The 21,230-nt window shown below is 53.1% G+C and overlaps 1 protein-coding gene across 5 annotated transcripts in view; it reads left to right on the top strand.

The window, feature by feature from the left end:
* The first annotated feature begins 1,032 nt into the window (after positions 1–1,032).
* Positions 1,033–21,230, top strand: part of FGF18 (fibroblast growth factor 18) — a 65,495-nt gene continuing 45,297 nt past the window's right edge. Inside the window, exons 1-3 of one of the 5 annotated variants that reach the window (NM_001398089.1) lie at positions 1,033–1,297; positions 1,631–1,667; positions 17,373–17,510. In NM_001398089.1, coding sequence (NP_001385018.1) covers positions 1,266–1,297; positions 1,631–1,667; positions 17,373–17,510 — 207 coding nt within the window. In that variant the 5' untranslated portion in view covers positions 1,033–1,265. Of the gene's footprint in view, positions 1,298–1,630; positions 1,668–11,641; positions 11,794–17,372; positions 17,511–18,851; positions 18,960–21,230 lie in introns of those variants that run through there. The other 4 variants (NM_204714.2, NM_001398088.1, NM_001398087.1 and 1 more) reach the window with 4 other exon arrangements.

The raw sequence follows: 21,230 nt of genomic DNA, 5'->3' as shown, positions 1-21,230 counted from the left end.
TTTTCCTGGCTAATCTGGTAGGATCACTGCTCTCAAACTCGGTCATGTTCCCTCTGAGCTGTATACAGGTGGGACAGCGCTGTGCGGTGCTGTCTGCAGGCGATGCGCTCTGAAGGGGGGGGAGGATGCTGCAGGCATCTTCGCCATGGATGTGTCCCCATGGGTGTGTGCACTGACGTGCACCGTTACTCGAGCATTTGGAAAGCTGGCGGTTATGAGCTACGGTTACGTTCTCACTTAATAAGGTGTTAACTGACGTTAGGCTCTCTTCTGAGAGTTGGAATGTGCTGGAGGTTTGCAGTTCCCGGCGCTTTGTCTGCTCGAAACGAGCTCTCGGAGACGGGCAGGCACTCACCGCGCGCTCCCAACGTGTGATTTTTTTTCATTTATTCCGGAAAAAAAGCAACCCGAAGCGTATTTCTATATAGAATGAGAGCGCAGAAAGGCGAGGAGGGCCGTGCCCCGTCGCGCGGTGCCGGCTGCGGTGCGGCGGAGCGGCCGCTGGAGGGCAGGCGAGCCGTGCGGAGCGGAGCGGAGCGGGAGGCAGCGCGGCCGCGGGGCGAGAGCCGTGCGGGGCGAAGCCGGCGGCGGGACCCGGCCGGGAGCGGGGGCGATGCGAGCGCGGCGGGGGCGGGGGCCGCAGGCCGGGCCCGGGGGGGGCCGCGCCGAGGGCCGCGGGGGCGACGCTGCCGCCCGCCCGCCCGGGGCTCTCCGGGACGCGCCGCGCTCCGCCCGCCCGAGGTAAGAAGCGCCGGGACCCGCCGTCCCCCCCCGGGCTGCCCGCACCGCCGGGCGGGGGGCGCGGCCCCGCTGCCCCCCGGGCCGTTGTCGTGGTTATCGGCGTCTCTCTCTCTTTCTCTCTCTCTTTTTTTTTTTTTTCTTTTCTTTTCTCATTTCTCGCGCTCTGCCCCCTCCCGCTGCGCGGCCGCGGAGCGCAGTGCCGGGCGCGGGGCCGGCCGGGGGGGCGGCGGGGGGGCACGGGCTGATGATCGGAAGTTACTGACAATAAGCACCTTCATCCCCCCCAAAGGCGGAGAGAGAGAGGGAGAGGAGGAGGAGGAGGAGAGACAGGGGGAGAGGAGAGCTGATGCCTAAGCGAGTCACTCGGCGCAGGCACGGCGGGCGGGACCACAACTTCCCGGGGCGCGGAGCGGCGCGGAGCGGCGCGGAACGGAGCGCGGCGGTCGGAGCGCGCCCATGTCAGCGCGGCGCCGGGGGACTGCACGGCGCTACGGGCAGCACTGAGCTCCCCTCCTCGCCCAGCGATGTATTCACTGCTCTCCGCCTGCACTTGCCTGTAAGGATTATGGCATATATATATTTTTCGCCTTCTGTTTTTTTTTTTTTTTCCCCTCCTTTTTAATTACTATTTTTATTATTGTTTTTCTTGGTTCTATTTGGAAAACTTTCATCTCGGAGGCTCCGGCTGCGTTTTTGCCTGCAGCCAGGTGGGAGCGGGGAGCGGAGTCCCTTCGTGCGCGCAGCGCCGATCTGCGCCGCTTAAATAATCGCAAAGAAAAACAAAGCGAAAAAAAAATAGTTAAAAAAAAAAAAACAAACGCGACCGTAACCATTGCACCGCATCATCTGATCTTTTGTTGCCTTTTTTTTTTTTTTTTCTCCTCTCCAGATGTTTACATTTCCTGCTGCTGTGCTTTCAGGTACAGGTACGTTGTCCTTTTCTGTCCTCTTTCGCTTTTGGTTGTTGGAAAAAAAAAAAAAAAGAGAGAGAAAAAGTAACAAAGGCGGCGCTGACCCCGGCGCGCCCCGCACCTCCGCGCTGCGCTTCGCCCTCCGGTTGCGCGGATCCCGGTGCGGCTGCTCCGCCCGCAGTGCCGCGCGGTGCCCGCGGGGTCCGGGAGGCAGCGCTGTGCCGGGAGGGATGCACTTGCCTTGGAGCGGCAGCCGCTCTCCTGCTCCTGGGTTTTTCTTCTTTTTCTTTATTTCGTAGGGGACTTAACTCCCCCAAAACGATACTTTGCAAAACACGGCGTGCCCAAGCCAGGAGGAGGCTGCGCGCTCCCTCCTCTTTATTCTGGAGGAAGGCGTCCAAGTCTGCTGCTGCCTTTGATCCTGCCTGGGCAGAAGGCAGCTGCTGGTGGGGCACTGCGGGTCGGGGCTTCCAGTGCCACGTCCATGCGACCCCCGGTGCCACGTCTGTGGGACTTCCATTGCCACGTCTGTGGGACCCCCGGTGCCGTGTCCAGGGGATCCCTGTTGCTGTGTCTGCGGGACCCTCGGTGACGTGTCTGCTGGACCCCCGTGCAGATGGGCACAGCAGGTGCCACAGCCCCGCTGCCTGCCCAGTGCCACCCGGCCCTGCGTTGGCCCTGCTGCACCTGCCGGTGCTCTGCGGCCAGGGCTGGTGCTGGCAGCGCCTCAGGAGGGGCTGCGTCCCTGCGGCCGGGCCCAACCCAACAGCCCCATCCTCTGCTCCCCTCCTCTGAACGCATCCACTTATTCTTCCCCTCATCCCTCTGAAAATCACGACTCCCCCGGCGAGCCACCGGCACAGCCCCTGCGTCGCACAGACCGCAGCTGTAAATCACAGCCGCCGCTCTCCGGTGCGTTTTGTTGTTGTTGTTTTATTCCCGGACCCGAGGAATCCCGGCTGCGATGGCACCCGCTGCAGCAGGAGACATTTTTCTGTGATTGTGTGGTAACTGAAGTTAATCAGCCCCGGCCCCCTCCCTTCTCCCCCTCCCTTCGGTGCTTTTAGTGAATCAGAAAAAGTTTGGCCTGCTGCCTGGAAAGCACTTGCTAAAATCTGATCTCTTACTTCAGCAGCCTTAAAACTTGGGAAGTTATTGGCATTTATACAGTTGGAGCTCGCGGGCTTCCAAAGCAATAAAATAATGTTTAAAAAAAAAAAAAAAAAAGAAAGAAAGAAAGAAAGAAAAGGAAAGGAAAAGAACAAGTCCGTGCTGTCGTGCCATTAGGAGCACGCTTTCTCGGTCCCGTGGTGTGGGATGCGCTGTGCGGGATGCGCTGTGCGCGGGGCTCGGCCGTCCAACAGGGCCACACGGGGCTTTGCAGTGTTAATGGCAGATGAAAAGATGTGAGCGCCGTAAGTTTTTATTGCCCATTCTGTTACACTTTCTTTCTGGATTTATTCACGGGATTACATGTTTTGAGCCTGAATGGGAGCGAGGGATTATAGGATTTCTTTCATAATGATCAGTTTGGGTAGGAGTTAGCCTTTGGTGAACCGGAGTAAATTAATGCATCGCTTCGGTTTAATATTTATTTAGGCTAAAGGAAGTTGTTTGGTTTTGCTTAAAGGGCTCTGCGCAGCGTTGGGGAGGTTTAGGGGCGGATTATATTCTCAGGATGGATGGATTATATCCTAAGGCCGATTTTCGCCTCCTGCCGCTGTCGCCGTCCCGCTGGCGGTGTTGGATGTGGGGCCCTGGGGCTCTGCGTGTGAAGGTGATGCACCTGCACTGTGCCCTGGGGTCCTGTGCTTGTGCTTCTGCTGCAGGAGGAGTGGTATGGGGTGGCCGCTCCTCCGCGGTGCAGCATCCCCTGGTGCAGGGTTTGGCAGTGGGTTTGGGCTCGCGGAGGAGCCGGGCTCCTGCAGGGTGCCACTGTTGGGTGACATGTTCCACGAGGGATGCGTGGTGCGGAGCCGAGCTCCTGGTACAGCTGTGAGCATCCCTTTGTGGCTCCTGCTCCATCCCTGTGGCCACATTCCCATCTTGTCTGCTTCCCAGCAGCTCCTCTGCTGCCTGGGGTTGCTGTGCCCCAAAAGCAGTCCCAGGCAGCAGGGAGAGGGGGTCTCTTTGGGCACACTGGGGAGGTTAAGCTGTTCATGCAGGTTTCCCTTTAGGGCCGCTCTGCTGCAGTACTGTCTCTCCTGCTATCACTGCCTCTCAGTGTTCTTCAGTTCAGCTCTCCTGCCCCTCGCCGTGCCCTTCAGCATGGTGCACGTCAGTCTGTGGCTCACGGAGAGCGCCTGGCAGGGCTTAGTCCCTCGCTCTGATGCCTCTCGTGCGTTAGGATCCAGCTTGGGAATCTGATCCAGAAGCAAACAGGAGGTCAGAGCAGCGCACGCAGCAGCACCGTGCTATTTTCACATCTGCTGTTGTTGTGTAAGAGGGAGATGGCTGCACCATGCCAATAGTAACTGTGTTTCTCTGAAGCTCCCGTGCAGCTCCAGGCATTTACTATTGGGGCCGTGTGAATTGGGACACAGAGAAATGCTGTTTCCACATGCTCAGGAGGCCAGGCCCTGTGGGCTGTGATGGGTGGTCCAGGCCCAGCCCTGAGGCTGGAAGAGATGAGGCTCAGGGTGGCTGTCTCAGCCCTGCTGGGACCGGGGCCATCACTGCCATCTTCAGCACCCGCCATCCTGCCACACCGCATCGCCTTTGGAGAGGCAGAGGTCTCTGCCTTACAGATTCCTGTCCAGAGAGGCAAAAACAAGTGTGTGAACTTTGGTGTACCAGGACTTTTCTGCTGTGGCAATGGGCAGCAAAGCAGAGCTGCTGCTCGGATGCCTTAACCTGCAAACCCATGTGTTGCAGCTCATGTTGCAGTTTCAGAGCTCAGAGATATGCAAGGTGCTTCAGGGAAGAAGGAAGGGCTTGGTCATGGCAGAGGTGAGCACACAGCAGGATGTAGTAGTTGTGGGATCAGAGCTCCCCATCCAAGATATCTGGACACGCCGTGATGGCTGTATTTAATTTGAGTTTTGCCTTCTGTATTGCAGCTGTCATGGACAAGGCTGGATGGAGGTGAAGGATGCTGGGATTTGGAGGGATGCCTGCTTAAAATCTCCTTGTTCTGTGCTCATGCAGCAGCTTGCGCAGAGAAGAGTGACAGGGGCAAAGGGTGGCGCTGCCCAGGCCCTCCTGGTTCTGTCAGAGCTGGTGTGAGTCCAGCAGCAATGCCTGCACATGGGCAGCACCCGGATTAGTTTATGTTGCCATAAGCCGTAGCACCAGTCTGGGCGCTGGCTGTTTCTGCAGTTGTGATCCAGCGGAGCAAGTGGACCTGGAGAGAAAGGCTCCTTTGGGGCTGAAAGTCACTCCTCTGGATCCACAGCCCGAATCCCCGGATCTTCGGGGCATTGCTGTGGGTCTCTTCCTCTCCTCGGGAGCTGGGAAAGCCCCTGCTGTGTGCTCTCCCCTCCTCCTGTCAGCGCTATCTGCTTTTGCTTTGATTCCTTCCAGATACGGACGCTTTGGATATCAGCTGTGATAAGAGCAGGTGAAAAAGAAGTTCAGGGAACTGTGAGATTTTAAAAAGGAATACAGGCACTCGGGAGGGTGGACACCAGCCCCGGGGACCACCTGGCACGCAGCCTCTGCGGGCATCTGTGTGGTTCTGTGCCCCCAGGGACAGGGCAGCGTGGAACCATCCCCGTGCCCTGCATCTCCCTGCTCTGCTGTGGGGACCGTGGGGCTTCAGCCTGGTGCCCGTATCTTTCTTCTTGGCTGTTTTTTGTCCCATCCCTGCGCTTTTGTGTCGAGGTCCCTCTGGGCCGTAGCAGCAGGCATAAGCAGGAATGGTGCAGCCCTGCCTACCTGGCGTGTCTCCTGTTCGCTGGTGTCTGAAATGCCGATGGAGGATTAGCATCCAGCGAAGTAGCTGGAGGGGAAGTGAGAAAAAAACATAGAAAAGACCGTCTGAGTCTGCCAAAGTATTTTCTTATTGGCATTCAGCGGCCTCGCCATAGCATGAAGAGAGAAGAAAGGAGAACAGAGAGAGGAAGGAGGAGGCTTAGCCTGTCATGGTCTGCGTACTTTCTTTTGTGAGAGCTCCTCGCCGCGCCGGTGTCTGCGGTGGGTGGGAGCGGACGTGCCGATCCCTGCCGGGGGCTGCCGGGCTGTGCCCCCCCCCCTCGGCCTCCCACAGCACGGGGCCGGCTCGCAGCAGCCGCCCCTGGGCAGCTCCCTCCCGTTGTGCTCCACCAGCCGCCGGGTTTCAAGCTCAGACGCGCAGCAGAAGCGCATCCTCCCCAGGTGCAGCACCGCGCTGCTCGGTGAACATCAGCATCACCCTGCTTGCAGCACGTGGTTGCTTTGCCACGAGGGTACCTGCTTCCTTCTGCTGCAGCCCCTGGACGAGGGGTCATGTGGTGACATAAGGAATGCATTGCTGTGCCTTAACGCCTTGGCCTGTTTCTTTCAGGTGTGATAGCAGCATCCTCTGCGAATAGCTCCTCTGTGCTTGGTGCTGCTGTGATTTCCCTGCTGTTGAGCCCATGGGCTGGGCTGGGCTGATGGGAGAGTGTTTTGCCCAAAGATCCCCTGGCGTGCTTGGAAACAGAGGGTCAAACTGCAGCAGGTGAAACTGCAGCACTCTGTCCGTTGGCTTTGGCTGAATGTGTGGTTTGGAGGATCTGGGTCCAGCAAGCAGCCAGGGCTGGCACTGAAGGGGAGCAAAGGGGATGTGATGTACCCTGTCAGCCTCCTGGTAATGTTTTGTAACACAGCACATTGAGATCGGTGAGCACTGAATTTGGTGTAGCTCCCAGGGAGCTGCAGGTCGCATCTGCACCGATACCTGAGCCATTAGTTGATAGCGGCTCGCAAGGTGTTTCCAGCACCGCTTCTTCCTCCCAGCTCCTGTTTCTCCTTCTGCACCTTCTCAGCCCCCTGTCTTCCCTGCTAAATTGCTGTCTTTGGCACCGCTTGCAGGGACAGCTTGTTGAAAAGCTGCTGTATCTTTTGGAATACCCTGAGCCACCCTTCTGCAGCAAAACAGAATTAGCCCCAGACCGCAGGAGCTTGCTGAATACCAGGGTGTGCACATGTGCTGTACGGGGTGCGTTCCCCCAAATGCAGGGAGCACAGAGTAGGAAATGGGGAGAGCAACAGTGTTGGCAGAAGGGCTTTGTGCTGCTCCTCCATTGCTGTTAATCCATTTGAAGGGAGAGGAGGTCTCTGCTTATGAGGGAGAAATGGTTGCTGGTCTGTCCCTCTTTGCCCAGCACCCACACGCCGTGGACTGAGTGCTGCGGGTGTGTGGGTTCCACTCAAACGAGATGATGCATTTCTGAGCTGGGCCACCTCTACCCAATGTGATAATCAAGCTGCTCGTCAGGCTTGTCCTGCTCAGCTGTCTCAGCAGCGGGCACGGTGCTCCACAGACACTAACACTTCTTTCTCCAAGCTGCTTTCAAGCTTTAAGCAGAATTTTGCTCCCTTGCACGACAGTACCAACCAGCAGCTAGCGGGTGTGCACCGACTTTCAGCCCTCATTTACGGCTGTACAATGAAAGCTGGGGTTGACCCCTGAGGCTGCCAGGCCTTAGGGTTCCAGTGCTGCATCAGCCCCTGGATGTGACGCTGCAGTGCAGCCTTGCGCAGCGGAGTTGGGTATCGATTGCCTGGGAAATAAATTATGATGTATGCAGTGCTGGTTTCTGACCCCGTGGTCGCGACCTCACAGCGATTGCTGAGACTTCCGACCAGCTGAGATCAGAGCAGCGAGCAGCCCCCAGCAATCAATAGGAGAACCGTCGGGCCTGGCTGTGGGGCCTTTTATAGGAATAGTGTGCTGTGCTGCATGCACGCAATGCCTTTATCCTGGGGAATGGTCGGTTCTTTTGGAAACTTTGCCTAGAATTCCATGGGAAACTCAGTGTTGGATTTTTGTGCTGCCTGACAGGCGGTGTGGGATGGGGTGTGAGCATCTGTGCATTGACACTGCAGGGCTGGGGCTGCATGGGAGGCGTGGGCTGTGCCCGCAGCAATGCCTCTGCTGCTGTGTCCTGGGACGTGCAGGGGAAGCAGTAGATGGAAGTGGTCTGCCAGGGAGGCTGGGGAGTTTTTTCCTGTGCTGTTTGTATAGCGATAGTAGATAATGGGAGTTGAATTGCTGTTTGAATATTTAGCAAACAAGAACGCGGAGTTTACTTCTGCACTTCTCATTTCTTTCTGGGCACTTCTTCACACCATGACGGCGTGTACAAAGCAGTGTGGTAAGCCCAGGTCCAGAAGCGGGTCCTAAGTAAGTCTGCTAAGCAAATCCACTCTGGCTGTGGCATTGGCTGGGGGCATCCCCAGCACCATGGCAGCTGCTGGCATCCCTGCATTGCCTGTGTGCCGGTCCCCGTGGGGCTCTGCCCCATCCCGCAGCTCCCTTGCAGGGGGAAGCCCATGCTTTGGGAGATGCCTAATGATTGTAATGCCTCTTCTGGATTTTTTTCCCCCTCTAGTTAAGAAGTTTCAGAAAGGATTTATTTTCAGAAACTGTTGAGAATTGTTCCTTGCAAACAGGAAACCTGCAATGAAAGATGAATTAGAAACAAACAAAACTTTTCCCCTGCTCAACAAAGCAGAAAGATAAGAAATCCTATTTGTCTGGCATTTGCAGTGTCAAGATTTCCTTGCAGGAGTGTGGCTAATACAGATCAGTACAAATCTTGTATTAGAAAACAAACTGTGCTTTCATTTCTGGCCCTAGGCTCACATGTTTGCTATATCTGATCCCAAAGGCAGATTGACAGTTTGGTTTGGATTAAATTCAACACATGGTTTATGCCGTGCTTTTGATAAGGCTCAACAATAATCTGATATATACTTTTTTCATGTGGGCTTTAGTACATTAACAGCAGAATTGTCCATTCTGGGAATATTTCTGCAGTGTAACCATTGAGGAATTCATTTCTGGAGGGAAGATGAAATTACTGATTTTGAGAACTCTCAAGGTCTCAACTAAAATTGAAACCCATTAACTCCAGTAAGCCTGACATGACCTGGTCAGGTTTCCAGCTATTTTATTAAGTGATAGAGAGAGAATTTTCTTTCAGTATCATTGCAAAGGCAGTGGAGGAGGCGGCTGGCTCACTGGGAGGTATCGGAGCAGGTTCCTGTACTTCTCCCCCCACACCAGGAATTGGCTCAGTTCTCTGGGTCTCTGGGAATGAAGATCCGTAGCATTTGCACCTGTGTGTGTGCCTGCGAGCTGGGATTACTCTGCAGGGGTTCTGGCATCGCTAACATCCATGGGATCCCAGAGCATCCTGCTGTGCTGTGTCCCCGAGGTGGCTCACAGGTACGTTGGTCTGTTGGGTGTGAGTAGGTATTAATTGGTATATCATGTATTTGTTATGCTGGTAAATTCATTCCCTACTGCAAAGGCTCTTAATCCACAGTCATTCATCATTGCTCAGTTCACTACAAAGAAAATGGGGGGGGGGGGGGGGAAGATCCAAGACTTTGGGTGAATGAGGAGAGGAAAAAGGCAAGATGGGAATAGCTTGTGGTCTTTGAAATCTGTGATTAGCAGCCACGGGTCTGGGAACATGGCTGCAAAGCACCATGTTTGGCCTCGCTGTAGCAAGCAGGAGTCCTGTGGCTGACTCTTCATGGGGCCACCTCCACTGCCATGGGGCTGCTTCCACCTCTGATGCAACTGGTCAGCTCTGAAGCTTTGCAAATGGGGATGGAGATTGGCATTGCCCATGTCTGTTTGTTAGAGTAAGTCGGACCCGGAGAGCAGCATGAGCCTGCCCGAGGGACATCGCACTTGGCTGCGCAATGAGCACAGCCCTTCCTTCCAGGCAGAGCAATGGCTTATTGATTTCTTTGGCCCACTTACCCCCACCTCTTCAGAAATAATGACCCTTCCACCCCAACTCTAAATCATCCCAGCCTGGCTCACCCCTAAGCCCTCTAATCTTTTTGGGTTGTTGTTGGTATTTATGCTTGTGGAGGTTTATGATCTGTCGGCGCTGGCTGCTGAAATGCTTTATTTATCCATAGGCTGGGCCACACAGGGAGCGTCCTTATTCTGGTATCATGTTCAGGATGCTGTAGTTAAGGTTTGTGTCAGCACTTCCACGCACAAACCTTGTTATTCAGGGGTTTTGCAACTCTGTGGAAAAGAAAACCAGCAACCTGGCAGAGGGAATGAGGCTCGGAGGCGCGGATGAAAACTCAACAACCCACTGCCCATTTAGGGATTATTAGATGGGCAACCTCTTTCCCTGGGGAAAATAGCCAAAAACATCCTCCTCCTTTGGTTGAGCTTTTTAAAAAGAAAACCCTCTTTTGTGCGCTCATGTTTTGAGTCGGATGGGGAAAACACAGCGAGGTGAGACGCAGCCTGGAATCCTCCCAAGACCTTTACAAAACAAATGCCCGGCTCGTTCAGAGCAGCACTGCCCTGCTTTGAATGAGACGTCCCAGTATGCCTTGGGAGGAGCAGGACTCAGAGAGCACGTGCCTACCATGAGTGCCTCGTCCCATCCAAGGACTGGGTTCAGCAGACAGAACCCAGACATGCCGCTCTGAGGGCTGCTCTGACTAGCTATGGACCATGGCAATGAAAAATAGGAAGACAAAGCCTATTCTTTTTTTTCAGTGGAGTTTCTCTTTGCAGCCCCTCAGGTTCCTAAGACATGCTTTACAGCCCTCCTGGACACGGGATTTAGGGCTTTAGCGACGTTCCCGCGCCGCACTGCCCGATGCTCCCACGCCGCTGCCCTCCAACAGTAGGCGATACAGTATGTGAATGTGATTTACTGCCCCGTTAGCGTGAGAGTTTCTGGGCTTATACATTACCAGGAGATCTCTCGATAATAGAGGGAGTGTGGTATAAGCAGGAGAGATAATAGGGCTTGGAAATAACTTTTGGGGAAAGCAAACTTTGGGCTGTTGGCGGGCGCGCGGTGCTGGCTGTGCTGGAGGAGAGCTGAGCAGCCCAGGCTGGGTGATTTTTATGGCTCTCTTTATGGCTGATGGGTTTTGCAGGCAGAGCAGGGTTGGTTGATAACTCAGCAGAAACGCACGCATAGCCTGTTGTCCTGAGATAGCAGGCTTGGGTCTGCATCGGGGGCGATTGGTTGGAGCCAACCTGCCAGCCCTGCTGCTTGCAATAGGGAGCAGGCAGCGATGACATGACATCCCCCCAGGCTCCAGCAGAAAGGAGGTGTGGTGGCAGCAGGGTGCTACAGGCGAACTGGGAGCACCGGGTATGTGCTCAGTGCTTCTGTTAGCGGGTGCCGAGCTGGTGTGACAGGCAGTGCTAAGCTGGAGCCCTAAAGCCATTTCTTTCACCTCTGGGAGAGTGCTGGCAGGTTCTGCTGTGTGCTTCCAGGTGGAGCAACCCTGGAGAAATTATCTTAAACGGAGAAGGAGGTTGTTAGCAAAAATCAATTAAACTCATTAAGTAAAACCAGGCCTTGCCAAGTTAAGTGGATTTGAAGAGACTTCTTTAAAAGAAGTAGCACATTTCCAAACGGACACTGCTTCTGTCCATCTCCAGCATCAGCAAGGTTCCCACTGAGATGCTTCTGGGGCTCAGAGAGTGCAGTTCATGAAATTGCTCTGCTTGCCTTGCAAAGCCTTAAAGAAAGATCAAAGGAAAGTATCTCCCATGCAAAGATGATGGAAATTTTGCATCTTATGTTTCAAATCAGTGAATTACTGATCAAAATCATCTCGGGAAGGCCCTGTTCCAGGAATAACTTGCAAGATTTTTGTAGATACAGAAGTTCCTCATGTACCCGAGCAGAGGACTGTGCAGGACAGACCTTAGCACTGCAGGCGGTTGGTTGGTCACTGTAACTCGGGGAAAGAAATAGGAAACTTGTTGGCAAAGTGTGTGAGTTGAACTGGATACTCATCCCCATGGCCGTGACTTCATAAACCAGGATTTGTTCCAGAATCCTGGCGCTGGGGCCCTCAGGATTGGGCTGTGCTGGTTGGGATGAGGAGATGGGGGGCTGCCCTGAGCTGAGCGTCCCATTGGGTGCTGTCACTGAAGGAGATGAGCCCAGAGGGACAGGACTGCTCCCCCTCAGTAACTAACGATGACAAACTGGTATTCAGGAGACATGTAAGCATTAAGGCTACTGCATATTTATCAGTCTTCAGCATTTTTTGGGTAGTTTCCATAAAACAGATTTGATCCTTGCCCTAAACTTGCAAGCATCTCCATTCAGGGTGGTGCTGGAGACAGCAGCAGCGAAGAAGATGCTCAGTTGGATGCGTCTGTGGGTCCCAAATGACAGGAAAATGAAACTTCACGTGTAGGGAAGGAAGGATGCAAATTACGGGAAGGATTTGGCATCTCTAACAGCCAGTCCTTACAGCAGGCATGAAGAAATCAAAGCTGGGGGCACGAGGCAGAAGTGAGCTCTCAGCAGCACAGACACTAAGTAGCTTCCCAGTGAGGTGACTCCCGCAATTCCAGAAAATCCCGATTGGCCTCCAGGAATTGTTATACAACTTAAACCTCCTGTTCCTGGTCACAGCCCTCTCCTTACATCCCAGTGCCATGTGGGTGCTGCCGAATCAGGGAGTGATGGAGCAGGGACACCTGAGATGTCCCTTTCCAGTTGGCATCTTTCCCGTATAGGATTGCTGCATTATCTTGCCAGAATAAGTCTGAGTGGGACCGGCTGGAGCTTAGTAAACGGTTTCCAGAGGAAACTCGATAGAAGAAAAGTGGCACAGGATAATTTGATAGGGTTTCCAGGTATCACTGCTGAATCAGCAGAGAAATGGGAGCTGTGTGCATTTGGAGAAGCCACGTTTCACACGAGACTGTGGCTAACAACCATCTCCTTGGACAGCAGCTCCCACCTCTACGTTGCCTTTGTAAACTCAGTGGAAAAAAGGCTGTCCTAAACTTGTGTGTGCTGCTCGGCAGTTGCCACGCTTTACCCTAGAGGGAGTTGCTTTTCTGCAGTGGGAGCAGGGACCTGTGTGTTCCTTGGACGATGTCAAGGGACCGAGATGAAAGGAGCTACCTGGGTAAACACCAGGTCACCGCTGCGGTGCTGCCACTGCAAATGTTTATTTCTTTTATGGGGAGATTGGTCTCCAGTGATCGTCTGTCTCCTTCTGACAGCAGTGTTTCACTGAGCATCTCTTGGATTTTCCATGTCTTGTGCTTTTGCTCCTGTTTTTGTGGAGGTCCCAGCTGGGCTGGCGTTGAGCAGAAGGGACACAGACATCACTTTGGACCCCGTGGGTTTGTGCTTTATGGAACTCCTAGGGGTGAACGACTGCCTCTTTCCAGGCTGATCTGACCCATTTCAGGCCGGTGGGCTTGAGGCTGCTTCTCTTCCCTGTTGCTGTGGCCAAACAGGTTCATGGCTGGAGCATCGCCCCAGGAGGAAGTCCCTGCTGATGGAGGGAGGAAGGGAGAGAAAAGCTCCCGGCTGTTTCAGATTTGGATTGGTTTTTTCTTTTGGTAGCTGGGCTACATTCAAAGAGACAAACAGACCACTTGTAAGTATTTTTAGTGGTGTGTGCGTAGCTTTTGTCCTCGAGCTCCCTGCAGGGAGGACTGCCCTGGTTGCATCACAGCCTCCTGCCAGGCTGGGCTCCCCACAGCTCATGCAGATGGGGTGCAGCAGCCCCTCTGGCTGGGCATGAGGCTGGCAGCACCCTGGTGTGGGGCAGCCCTGTGCCTGTTGTCTCTCCGCTTTACAGAGCTCCCTCTGCTTTGTGCAAAGGCGCTTCCAGTAGTTTGGGAGCTGTTGTTTGCTGCTTCAAAACTTGTTTCCTCCATGGTTCATTGTGCAGGTAACGTGTGTTCGGACACAGGGCTTTCTGTGCCGCTGCCTTGTTGGAGATCAGGTTTGCTCTTTGTTTTGGGCTGCAGGGGCTTTGCACGTTCTTCTCCAGGTTTTGTTTTTTGAACGCACATTTCGGCTGCTCAGAAATGCTAATAGACAGCTACATGCAGCAGTTTGGATCGCTGAATAGTTTTAATTCCTGCATGTCAGGGCAGTTTGTTTCAGCGGGAGTGTTTTCTCCATATTGAAAGGAAACGTTTTTTGGTTAACAAAGGCAGCTGGAGCATGGCAAGCTCCCCGGATCTCACTGCTGGCTTTGTGGACCCGCGATGTCAGAGGGGCTGTTTGGCAAAGCCTTGGTACCATTTTCTTCAAGGCAATACCTATGCCATGAGGAGGGCCGCTCTGTTTGTGGCATAGGGGACACAGGCATGAAGCTACATCTGAAAAATGAGGCCCGATGCTAGCAGCAAGGGTGGTGGTGGCAGCGCAGACCCATGGCTCATGCATGGCCCCTGCTACACCTGAAGCACATTGCCACCCATCAGCTGGCAGCTCCCACCTGCTGAAGTGATGGTACATCCATGCTGTATCTTGCCCACGGGACCCACTTGCAGGGATGTCCCATGTCCTCTGAAAGCTGATGTGGGTGATCTGAACTGGGAGTGGAGTGTGTGCAATGTATGAACAAATACCAAAACTTTCTCCCATGCAGAGAGTGCACCCTCTGGAAAGAATGGTGGGAAGGTGGGTCACTGCTTTGGGTTTTCTTTTGCCCTCATTGATCTTGCAGGCATCAGAGGTAACTTTGGTAAAGAGCTTAGGAGTTCCCCAGCAAAACCATCTAGGGAGGAGCTAAGGCAGGAGGCTTCACCCCTAAAGGGGAGCATTTTGGAAAGATCAGGCTTGTGCAAGTAGTGATTTTTGCAGATCAGCACTGTTTTGGAGCCTGTTGTACTGTAACACATCCTCCAGAGCTGATCCCACCTTCTCTCTGTAGGTTACACGGCACAGGCTGGGTTTAATCAGCACCATAGGAAGCATCCTGGGCAACCTACAGGCAGTGAAAGCGTGATGCTGGGGAAGGCTTCGGCTGGCACCTTGGTTTGGGTTGCAGTGATCATGTCATCTCCAGAATAAAGCTGCCTCCATTCTGCAACGTGCAGTGGAGCTGCAAATGTGTATTTCAGGATCTAAACTGTCGCGACCAACCCTCTGAGCTGCAGAAGCGAGCCCCTGCAGATCCAGGGGGGTGCAGGGGGACCCCTTTGAAACCAGTCCTCCCCCGTGCCGCCTTGGGGAGATGAGATGCCAAGGGGAGGGTGGTGCAGGAAGATCTGCTGCTCATGTCCCTTGCTGAGATCTTCTCGTGCCCATCTTCCATAAAGCAGCCTGGCTGCTGTGAGCCTGTGAGGTGTTGGGTGGGTTCAGGCCAGACCTGTAGCTGCTGACCCCCGGTTCCCTTGCACACGCTGGGCAGCGGTTGCTGGCAGGCAACCTTCTGCCAGTAACAGTGGAAGTCAGAAGGACCACCCAGTTCTGATAAGGACAATTTAGAAAGGAAGGAGATGGTTGTGAAAAGAGGGGCAAAGGGGCACAAAGGAGGGGGGGGGGGAAAGAAAAAGAGGAACAAAATGAAGATCAAGACCGCTGTTAAGCACACTGCCTGCGAGGGAGGTCTTGATCGTGCCTTTTCTAATCTAGAGCCAGCAAGGATTGTATTAACAGCTTCAACGCCATGGAACAAATTAATCCCTGATGTAATTGAAATCGGTGAGGTCTCACAATAGGTGAGTTTGACCCAGTGGGATAGAAATAGAACAAGTATTGGAATGAAGTAGTGAAATGAAGTCACACTGTTAAGACACTGGTATTTCATTCCTAGAAACAAAGGCCAAACAAATGCAGAGAATGCATGGCTCTGCTGGGCATGGTTGAAAGCTGCTCAATAATATCAAGCTTTGAAGGGATATTTCTGTGCAGGGAGGAAGTATGTAGGAGAGATATAACAAGCATTAGAAAGAAAGACAAAGAAAGAAAGGAAGAAAGAAAAGCCCTGCTTGCTTGTTGCCTGATTGATGGCTGTGGTAAAATAACACCAGCTCTGAATTTGAAGGAGAAGAAAAAAACCACAACTGGGGAAAAAAAATCATAGAAAGAGTTAAGGTCTCTTAGCCTTGTATTTCCTTCTCTGGAAATACAATTACTGTGGCGAGAAGCAGTGCCCTGCAGATACCTGTGTGGCTGAGGTGCAGGAGGATGGTTTGCTTTGGCTAATGGAGGCAGCAGGACCTGGCGCTATGGAAAGGAGGCTGCTGCGGTCCTGGTGGTATAGCAAGAAGGGCTCGGGCTCAGTCCCCTTGGCACTGCCACGTGGGCACAGTGCAGGCTGGGTTGGAGAAGGGGGAATGCCAGAGGGGTGGGCTCCCTCTTGCAGACTGTTAGTTAGAATAGGCTGCAGCCAGCAACCTGGTTTTGGGTTGGTGAGAGTGGGCAGGTAGGGGGGGGTGCAGAGGATGGTGCTGCCCTGCGACTCTGCCAGCAAGGGCCAGGTGTGGAGCTGTGCAGGGGAGGCCCGGTCCTGCAAGCCTTCCAGCTTCTTCTCTTTCCTTGCTTTCATGCGGCGTGCCTGTGTTTCTTTACGTCGTTAATCAAGGCTGAAACCTTGCTCTTCCCAGCCTGAACCATTTCCCTGGGTGGAACGAGTTTAAAATGTCACCTTCTAACAAATGGCGTGCTTTCACAGCGCTGGCTGAGGTTCAGCCCATCATCAAAAGGAGAAACTTGGTTTTCTCGAAGGCGTCATCATCTTTCTCTAGAAAACGGCCGGGCCCTCAGCGATAGGCCATAAAACATGTGCTCCTCGGGCTCTCTCAGGTTCCTGGCTCTTGGCACTCCCTCGTGCCTTCCTCCTGCTAGCGAGCCGTGCTCGGCCACGTTGCTGTCTGCCATCCGACAGCGCTTTGCAGTGGTTGGGCAGTGGCGGTCATCCATAGGAGCCGTGCCTGAGCATGTCGGGTGCACGAAGGAGCAGCTGTACGCAGGGCTGTCCCCACGTGGCTCTGGGCTCAGCGGGGCTCAGCTTGCGGCACAGCTTTGCATCCGATATCATTGAATCATAGAATCATAGAATCGCTAAGGTTGGAAAAGACCCACAGGATCACCCAGTCCAACCATTCGCCCTTCACCAATGGTTCTCACTAAACCATGTCCCTCAACACAACATCCAAATGCTCTTTGAACACCACCAGGCTCGGTGACTCCACCACCTCTCTGGGCAGCCCATTCCAGTGCCTGACCACCCTTTCAGAGAAGCAGTATTTCCTAACGTCCAGCCTGAATCTTCCCTGGCGCAGCTTGAAGCCATTCCCCCTAGTCCTATCACTAGACACACGAGAGAAGAGGCTGACCCCCCAGCTCACTACAACCTCCCTTCAGGCAGTTATAGAGAGCAATAAGGTCTCCCCTGAGCCTCCTCTTCTACAGACTGAGCAATCCCAGCTCCTTCAGCCGCTCCTCATAAGGCCTGTGCTCCAGACCCCTCACCACCTTTGTTGCCCTCCTCTGGACCGCAGCACCGTGCCGTGCTCTTCCAGAGCGTTCTCCGCTCGTTCCGCACCGCTGAAATGGAGCGGGAAGGGCCGCCTCGGCCTCCCTCCTCCTCGGCTCAATCCCTGAGGGCCGTGCCCGCGCTGCCCTGCTCGGGACGTTCGCTCTCCGGACCCCGAGGCCCGCGGCGGGGCCGGGCCGGGCCGGGCGGCCACCAGGGGGCGCGGCGGCTGCGGGAGCGGCGCGGCGCTGCGGGCCCGGCGGGGCGAGAGGGCGCGGCGGGCGGGGCGGGGGCGGCGGGTGAGGAACATGGGCGTACTTGGCTTTCTTCCTTCCCCAGCATGGCGAGATGAAGGCTGGGAGGAGAGCGGAGAGAGGGAGCAGCCTGAATGCATCCCAAGGAGAAGCGCGAGGGGGAAAGGTGTTGTTGAAGCTGAAGGACGCTGTTGGTACAAGGATAAATAGACGTAAGCTGGACGTAAGTACACAAGATGCTGGAGAGTGAAGTCGTAGAGTGTTAGGAGAGTGCCTTTCTGAAACGGCTTTCTAAAGAATCAGAGGCAAAAAAGCGGTGTCTGACTTGATTTGCAAATGGGTGATGGAGCGATGGGGCTCTTGTGGAGTATGGGCTTCTGGGTTTTAAATGGGACATTCATGCTTTCACCCTAAAAAAGAACCCCAACCCCAAGCCAACCCATCAAAAAAGACCCCCAAAAACCAAAAGCTCAAAGGATCTCAAGGGAATACTTTGTAAGCACCATCGGTGGAGTCTTGTGTGGAGTTTGAGCACCTCATGTCTGAGGTTGGGAGGAGCAGTTCCATGGCACAGCACGTTGCCCTTCGTGCTGCCTGTCCTGCATGGTCATCCAAAGGGGCATCTGCTGAGACAGACAACGACAAGACTCCCGGGGGATTTATTTCTAAAGGAGAAAACCTTTTCCTGTGAATAGCAGGAAGAAATCACCTTGCAAAACAGCAAAGCAGCACAGCTCTGAAGTGGTGCATGTAACACCTGTGCAGTTGTAGCGGCGTTGTGCCGTGGCTTCTCCCATTGGATGTGCAGGGATTCACTCTGAAGTGCCCTCTCCCTTCGGTTGGGGTTCCTGCTGTGCATCTGAACGTGGAGCACTTTGTGTTGGATTAATTTCCAAGTGTGCTTCTAAGCAGAAGGCAGCGATGCGTCAGAGCAGTGCACGGCCACTTGTGCCTTGCTTCAGACCGCGCTGGGTAACGTGACTGTAACACTATCCTGGATGTGGGTTGACTTTGCAGTTAAGAGGAGGAAAAAGCAGCAAATAAGGAGCGCATTATGTTTCTCTGTATGTCAAAGAATGACTGTCATGGTGAGCTAGCAAATCTTGTTGTAATTGGCATGGAGGAATTTTGCCAAAGTCATGGAGGCGAAGCGGTTTGTTACTTGCCTTTGCAGACTTGAGAGAGATCTGTCTTGGATATCCTCTTGTTGACCTTATTAAGTTAACTTTCAAGTCTTTAGAAGGTCACGGAGACGATCATTAATATTAGGTTGATTTGATGGCTGAAAGGTAATAAGTATTTCCTGCTTATCAGATTGGGGTTTGAAAGGACTTTGAGTCGCTTGCTTTGTTTATCTTTTGGAATTAGTAAGGCCCTCGGTGAGAGGGATTTTGTGTTTCTCGTTCCGTTTGGGGAATGCCATTTGGTTTGCTCTCTGGTGAGGATTGGAGACGGAGTACTACAGAAAGCAAACAGTCAGGACGTTCTCAAGTCCGGCTCCCAGCTAACTTGGCCATGCTGTGGGCCTTGGACATCTGACGCTGTAACGCTTTATGACATGAACAATAACATACTAACGTTCCCTCTTACCGGAAAGCTAAATATAGAAAATGAGGCATGTGCAGAGGTTGGTTGGATGGCAAGCCAAATCCTGTAAACACGGCTTGGCACGGTAAGGATTGCATTGACCTCAGCGGGGTTTTGGTTGCTTGCAGCTCAAAGCAATGCGGCCGTGTTTGCAGGACTGTGGCATGAGCTTGTGTAGGACCAACATCATGGGGCTGCTGTCAGGGGCTCTTCTGATTCTTGGCCATTTCTTGGATTACTTTATACAAACCTTAGGCAGCGTCAGCAAAATCATCTTTTTGCCAGCCCTCCATCTGGGATTTAATGCTACAGTGCTTCTCAGAGCTGGTGGGTCGCTGTGAAGTCATTTAAAATGAAATCCGCTCATTATTTGACACACTCACTGGGTGTCATTGCACAAAAAAGCACTTCGGAATTTCCCATTCTGGACTGTCTGAAGGCAGATGAGATGTCACCTCTCTCTGTGGCTGAGCAGGAGTGAGGACTGAATGGACCTACCTTGGATGTTCGAGCAAGTAAAACGGGAAGCAGAGAGAAGAGACAGCTTCTTGTGTGCAGGTGCATCAGTTGCTCGAGGTGATGGTTGATGAAGTGGAGGTGATGGAACTGCTGTTTATTCCCTTGCCTAAACTTCTGTATTGCCAACCGTATTTCAGCTATGCTGCTGTAGCTGTATGTATTGCTGAAAGATACAGTGATAAACGATACACGGGTGAGGAGCTGCTAGAAAAGGAAAATAAAGGAAGAATGAAAATGAAGCTGAACGTGATGCTCTCTGTTAGGTTTTGCAGACTGTAAGCAATTGGCAGAGAATTAGGTGCTGTTCAATGGATCTGCTGTTCTGAGATGGTGACGTTGTCCTTCATAGGCAGTGGTCCATACCAGTTGAATAGGTTTGCAGAGTAAACCATAATCTAGCACCGAATAGCAACAAGATGTTGGAGGAGATAAAGTAATGTAGGAAATCCTTTTTCTGTCCCAGGAGTGTCCTGTAAGGCACTTTACTGGTTTGGAGCTAGAAGATGCAATTGGCCATTGCTTTCAGGGACCTTTTGTGCTGAGCCTTGGATCTGTAGGTGTTGCTGTTGCAGGCAGGAAAGGTATTGCAGCTGTTCGGGTCTGGTATTGCAAGCTGGCTTTTCCATAAGGCTGCTAAGTGCCCCCTGCACATGCAGGTGCTTGGCCCAGGGCCTCCTCTATGCTTCGTTGAAGCAAGCAGAAAGGAAACAGCCTTTCAGTTTCCAGGGAGCCGGCTTATGTGCTTCTTGCAGGATCTGTGGTTACAAGGCAGATTGTGTGGGTGACCGGATGAAAAGGCAAAAGAAGAGGTGATCGTTTTGTGTACAGCTTATATGCAGTAATAAGAAGTAAATGATTAAAAAAAAAAAGAAAAGATTTAATTTTGCTTTGGTGAGCAGAACCTGAAGCCCCTCAGTGTGACAGCGCAGCTCGGACCTGAAGACGTTTCTGTATTCATTTTGGTGTGGTTGTGACTGTTACAGAACTATGTTTTGGGGTGAATGGACTTGGTTTTAGGTCACCTTGAGTGAGCGTTGGCGATCAGTTACTGAAGGAGGCATATGTTACTAATTTTTTTGAGCTTTATGAAAGAGAGCCCCACTTATGGTATATATAAATGGGCTTTCTTATCTCAGTAAAGTTAGCTGCTTGAGGGAGCGTGCTCTGTAGGGCAGGGATACTGTGAGAATGGATTTCAGCAGTGATCAAATAGGTTTTATCTCATGAAATCAACACTGCATGAAATTTTATTTTAGAATATCGATACTCTTTGCTGTGGGCCAGATGCAGCCCAGGCTGGCACAGCTAATTCACTTTGGCTATGCTCCAGCAGAGCATCCTGTTTCAACAAAGTGATTAAGCATGTGCTTATCTTTAAGCACACAGCTAAATCCTGGTGATTTCACTGCTTCTCTGTGTTGGGGCATCTCGACCAGGGGACTGGACAGCCACAAGGAGAGAGCTTGCAGCTCCACCTTCCTTTTTTCAGGACTTCTCCTGTTTTAGAGCTAAGTCTGTTGTTAGAGAGGTGATGGGGTGACATAGGCTTGGGCTGACCCTGGATGGGTTTGGTCTCTCCGGGTGATCCCGGCTGGCCCTGCTTCAGGCCTTGCTGTTCTTGGGCACACTGCTGGGGCTGTGGATGAGAGTGCAGTTGAGCCACCCAGACAGCCTTCAGTCAGATGGAACCCTGCACCTGGGAGACTTCATCCCACTGTGGAGATACTTGCCCTTCTTGCAATGGGAAGAAAGGTGATACTGGCTGCTCTTCGTGCTCTGCCATGCAGGAAGACTGGCAAATGCTTGCAGGTAGATGCACGGCCTGCTTGGAGCTGCT

The sequence above is a fragment of the Gallus gallus genome, chromosome 13, assembly GCF_016699485.2.
Source record: "Gallus gallus isolate bGalGal1 chromosome 13, bGalGal1.mat.broiler.GRCg7b, whole genome shotgun sequence".
NCBI classification, from domain to species: domain Eukaryota; kingdom Metazoa; phylum Chordata; class Aves; order Galliformes; family Phasianidae; genus Gallus; species Gallus gallus.
The sequence above is the reverse complement of the archived record's forward strand: the minus strand, read 5'-3'. Positions and strand labels throughout refer to the sequence as shown.